The 5,864-nt window shown below is 33.9% G+C and overlaps 1 protein-coding gene across 1 annotated transcript; it reads left to right on the top strand.

The window, feature by feature from the left end:
* Positions 1 to 2,928: 2,928 nt before the first annotated feature.
* LOC112777439 (cytochrome P450 78A7-like) lies at positions 2,929 to 5,663 on the top strand. Its single transcript, XM_025821813.2, has 2 exons — positions 2,929 to 3,964; positions 5,043 to 5,663. Exons 1-2 carry the CDS (start codon positions 2,960 to 2,962, stop codon positions 5,661 to 5,663), a joined length of 1,626 nt encoding a protein of 541 aa, XP_025677598.1. The 5' UTR covers positions 2,929 to 2,959.
* The last annotated feature ends 201 nt before the right edge of the window (positions 5,664 to 5,864 follow it).

Here is a 5,864-nt window from a genome sequence, read left to right as displayed (position 1 = left end):
AAGTATTAAAAAGTTTTTATTATTATATTTTTAAAATGTACCTTTAAAATACAAATTAGTTAAATTTTACTTTTAATTCATTAACCTAACATCATATTTTTAACAAATATTTTTAAATATTATTAGCTAATAAATTTATTTATTGTTGGCTCTATAACAATTCTCTTAAATTAAATAGCTAAGGGATATTATTACTTTTTAATTCTGTTAAAAATGTGAACCGATTATTTTTTTAACCAAAAATAGAAAGATTTGAACCTGCAATTTTTTAAGTGAGTATAGGAAGATTATGTCATTTTAACTATAATTCATTGGCTGTACACTGATTATTAATAACTAAAAAAATTGATTCTCAATCGTTTCTGACTTATTTCTATTACTAGCTTAAAGATTATTATTTTAAATGAAGGTGAATTTGATTAAATCTCACGCAACCTATCAAAAGTAGCCTTTAGTTTAAATATGCTTTTATATCGTGCTAAGTTTATATATTATGGAAGTTTGTATTATTGGTGTTGGCTTACTCTTCTATTTTATTTTTACTTGTTGTATAGCTCTCTTTTGAACACAAACCATGAGTCAAGGATTAGTATTCTACATTGAACACATACAGACTATGACCCATAACCTAAGACCATTATTTAATTTATGTTAAATTATCAAAAAGATATATTTTAAAGTGAAAGCATATTTAATTAGGTCCATGAATACAATTAAATGATTTTGATGTAGTTATTGATTATTATATTGGTTTGTTATTCCTGATTCTAATACATGACCTTTTTTTTTTTTATATAATTTTTCTTAGTTAAAATCTATCGAATTTTTAGTGGTAGAATTAAATAGCAACTCTCTAATAGATAAAAATTGTAAGATGCTTTTGGTATATTTGAGACTAAAATCTTAAAATTTTATTTTATTTATACCTATTTATAAGTTTTTATAAAACACAAATAAAATAGTATAATATTAATTTTATTTGCGTCAAGATTTAAATTGGTAAATAATCTTAACATATTTATTTTATTAGTTAAAGTAGCTTAGTAATGAAATTACTATATATAAGTCAAATTAAAAATAATTAATATAATTATATTTTTTTTATTCGGGACGAGGCTGGATATTTCAGACAAAGCAAAAGACTACATAGGCACTACAGGAGGAAACTTAGCTCCAGCCATAATTTCTGCCCTACTGCCATTAGGGTAGGGAAAAGAAACACGAAAGACTAGCGGGCAGAGATTGAGTCTTCTTGGCAAAAAAGTCTGCACACTTATTCTGAACATTCCATGTCTTTGCTATGAGGACTTTGGTAACTCTTATGAGAGAAGTGTTTTCTAGGTGTTCCACATCATGCCACTGAATAAACTGAAAGGTATAAAATAGGTAAAGAAAATAAAATTTTCTAACAACAAAATCATTTAATCTAAAAGATTAAGTTCTGAAAAATCAGATCGAACTGACCAGTTGAACTGGTCTAACTAAGAATTTACAATGTTAATAATTCAGTTTTATATTTAAAACCGTTTATGTGATAAAACTAATAGAAAATTGCTGAGTCGGTTAAGAATCGATTAACTAGACTGAATTAGAAATTAGTCGATTCTTCCTAAACAACATCGTTTTGTTAAATTAAAAAAAATAAAAATAAAAATATAGAACACGTTGCCCACCTCCCCCCAACTCCCTCCTTTGTCCAATTGAGAAAGAAAAGCAAAAGTGACCCTAGCTTCTTCCACGGTTCTGCCCGCAGCTTCCTTGTTCATCCTATCCCCAACTCGTTGTTCGCTCTGTTCTGTCTCGGCTCGGCATTCATCCTCCATCCTTCCACGGTTTTTCTGTTTGTGCTGCTCGCCGTCATCTAACCGCCTTTGTGGTGCTTATCGTCGTCTCGCCGTTGTCTTACTCTCCATCACGCTCAATTTATGTCGAAGGTTAATGGCAGTATTCAGAACAATATGTTTTTCTTTTTATTTTTTTATTTTGATTTCTAAAGTGAAATCATTGATAAGATTACAGGAGTTTTGTGTTTTTGTTGAATTTATTGATTAAAAAATGACTTTGCTATACTGCTAGTGCTGTTTTTGAATTTTTATTGATGATTTATTAATTTCAGGATTTTTTTCACTGCAAGACACACAGAAAATAACGGCATTTTTTTTTTGGAAATTTGTGACGATTTTTAACAACATACTAGCGGTTCGATAACCGTTACAATTTAGGGTGTGAAGAATTAATTTTGTGGCAATTCTAATAAATCGCTGGCATAACTATCGTAAAATAAGATTAAATTATTTGTGACGGTTTAAAACTGCCACGATTTGGTTAACAAGTTTTTTAACAAATTGTCGCAGTTTATAAACTAATTATTAGAACGGTTCCGATACTCATAACCTTATATCTAACATATAACCCTTGATATCCATGTAATTTTAGTTTAACAAATTAAGAATTAATTGACTGCAAATCTAAATTTTATTTAAGATTTGTTGCTAAATAGTGGATGGCTGCGCTCTAATATAGTTGTACTAACGTAGTAACATTTTACTTTCTTCTTTTGAATAAGGCGACATATGTCACCGTTACACATATACACCAAAATCAAGGGTGCAAATAGCATGACTCTTCAATGAGAAAGGCCACATGTGGCGAAGTATTTGGCCACTTCAACACTAATTGAAGGAGTAAATGTAGCAAAATAATAAACAAAGGAACAAGTATACGGTTTTGGCCGCATTTATACCCTCAGCAAATTGCCACGTACCTCTAACTTCCATTACAAGCAAACTCCTTTTGCCAATTCAAAAATCACAAAAAAATATCTTCAAACCTACACTACCAACTAAACTTCTACTAAATACATGCACATGCACAACTATTTATACCGAGATCCTCATGCCCCTCCTCTTCACCCCAACACCAATTTCCTCCTTTTCTCGATTTCATTGTCAATTACACAATGGGGATATCTTCAACCACCTTAGACACAAATTGGTGGGTGCTTACACTCCCAGCCATACTAGGAACACAAAATAACATGCTTAACAATCTAATCTTTGTAGCCTCAATTGCACTTCTCTCCATTGGAATTTTAGTATGGGCATTCCCAATGGGAGGAGTAGCTTGGCGAAACGGCCGGAACCAAATGGGCCCTGTCCCAATTCCAGGGCCCAAAGGGTTCCCAATCTTTGGTATCTTATTCAGCTTGAACCATGGCCTTCCACACCGAACCCTAGCTTCCATTGCTTCCACCCTCTCCGCTACACAACTCATGGCCTTCAGCTTAGGCTCCACACCTGCAGTTATCACCTCAAATCCTAACATGGCACGCGAAATCTTGAATTCGCCCCATTTTGCGGATCGTCCCATTAAAGATTCCGCAAAGAGCCTCATGTTCAGTCGCGCCATTGGGTTTGCACCCAACGGCTCATACTGGCGTTTACTTCGAAAGATTGCATCCATTCATCTCTTTTCTCCTAGGCGCATCGCGGCCCATGAGGCTGGTCGCAGGCATGATTGCGCCGCCATGTTGCAAGCTGTGGCTCAAGAACAATCACAAAATGGGGTTGTTTTCCTAAGAAAACACCTCCAAGATGCGGCTCTTAACAACATTATGGGAACCGTCTTTGGAAAAAGATACAACATGGAAGAACAAAACCAGAATAGCGATCACCAAGTTGAGGAGCTTCGTGAGATGGTGAGGGAAGGGTTTGAGCTCTTAGGAGCTTTCAACTTGTGTGATTATGTTCCATGGATGAGGTTCTTCTACGACCCTTTTCACATCAAGGAACGGTGTTCCGCTCTTACTCCTCGCGTAAAGAGGTTTGTGAAGAGGGTTTTGGATGAACATCGATTGGGTCAGGACAAGAAGATTATTTCTGATGGATCAGACTTCGTGGATGTGCTGCTCTCGTTGGAAGGGGATGAAAAGCTCCAAGATGACGATATGATTGCGGTTTTATGGGTTTGTGTTCTTTAATTTGCACTATATATATCTTAAGGGGAGTATTAGGTAAACAATGACTATTTTGAACAACATGAACAACCACCGATCAAATAAAAATATACTACATCTCTAAATTATCCATCTAAATTTTAATGTTAAAATAACCATCCGTACACTTAATGAAATGAACATCTAATATATCTATTGTTCACATTATTTAATATTTTCATTGTTTACCTATATTTTTTCATATCTTAATTATTACAAGGTGAAAACTCAGGTACAGTCGACTTCACGTGAAGTTGATATCTAAGAGCCGTTAAATAATTTGACTGATTTGACTAAATTTTCATCTAACGACTCTTAAGTATCAATTTCATGTAAAATCTTTTACCTTATTATAATGACGTAGGAATTAAAGGTGGTTGACTATGCATGCACATGCATCTTATTAACACGTGTATCTTAGGAAAATGATTATCACCGTATTTTAGTTTAATCAAAACATTAAGCATCCTTAGATCCCCTCCCCTAGTTAGTGATACGCGAGTTTTGTTTGACGGAGATAGATTTAAAAAGTTAGTGTAGTTGTGTGGAAGGGTGATTTTAATTAAGACATAAATAGAGTTTTTTTTGTCGTGAAAATATTGAATTTTGACACATGGCTAAATTTCGTGGGTGTCTTATGATTGTCATAGGTTTTTGTGATGGATACAACATACTCTCACACAGCACGGAAAAACAAAAAGTGTCTGATGTTTTCTACAAAAGATTAGTTTACTTAAGTTATCTTGTAAATTAATTAACTAGCCATATTTTATATTGGAAAAAGTATAGGAAAGTAATTTTTAGACAGTGAATATTAATTATTTTTTTAATTAAAAAGTTATTTTAAGAAAATTTAAAATTTAAAATTATTTAAAATTTAAAATTTAAAATAAATAAAATGATTTTTAAAAAATTAATTAATGTTGGATGAAAAGATTTCCTCCTTAGCATTATTATTTGTCATTACTCCCAGCATGACATTATCAAAAACTCAGTAACATATATAGTATTGAATCTTGGAGCATATAATTTGTTTAATTATCTGCAGGAGATGATATTCCGTGGCACAGACACAACAGCACTTGTAACCGAGTGGGTAATGGCGGAACTTGTTTTCAACCAAGAAATTCAGACTAGGCTTCGCAATGAGCTTCACAATTCTCTTGGGGACAAGAACAACATTACAGATGCTGACGTGGCAAAACTAACATATCTTGAGGCCATTGTGAAAGAGACTTTGCGATTGCACCCAATTGGTCCACTCCTTTCATGGGCCCGCTTGTCCACATCAGATGTCCAGCTCAGCAACGGCATGGTGGTCCCATTGAACACCACAACAATGGTGAACATGTGGGCCATAACTCACGACCCCAACGTGTGGGAGGATCCATTGGAGTTTAAACCTGAGAGGTTTTTGAAGGCTCAAGGAGGCATTGACTTTGACATAAGGGGCGTTGACCTTAGGCTTGCACCGTTCGGTGCCGGGCGTAGGGTTTGCCCCGGCAAGAACCTTGGCCTTGCCACTGTGACCCTTTGGGTGGCTAAGTTGGTTCACCGGTTTGAATGGCTGCAAGACATGGCTAACCCTGTTGACCTAACCGAAGTGCTCAAGCTTTCTTGTGAAATGAAAACCCCTCTAAAGGTTGTGGCTATTCCAAGGGTTGGTTAATATTATATGTGAGATGTCGCAAATAAGGTGAAAATTTAAGTAAAGTTATTGTTAAGTGAAATTGTTAATCGAAAATTGTTAGATAATTTAATACATTTAACAAATTTATTATCTAACAAATTTTAATTATCAATTTTACATAAAAATAACTATACATAAATTTTTACTCCAACTAAATATTGATGAAAATATACTCTTTTT

Source organism: Arachis hypogaea, chromosome 19, assembly GCF_003086295.3.
Source record: "Arachis hypogaea cultivar Tifrunner chromosome 19, arahy.Tifrunner.gnm2.J5K5, whole genome shotgun sequence".
In the NCBI taxonomy this organism is placed as follows: Eukaryota; Viridiplantae; Streptophyta; class Magnoliopsida; order Fabales; family Fabaceae; genus Arachis; species Arachis hypogaea.
This window is presented reverse-complemented; position numbering and strand designations above follow the sequence as displayed.

Excerpts from the sequence above, each read along its gene's own strand:
- LOC112777439 (XM_025821813.2), top strand. The coding sequence starts at position 2,960 with ATGGGGATATCTTCAACCACCTTAGACACAAATTGGTGGGTGCTTACA. Across the intron at positions 3,965-5,042 it reads ATATGATTGCGGTTTTATGG|GAGATGATATTCCGTGGCAC; the intron begins GTTTGTGTTCTT and ends AATTATCTGCAG.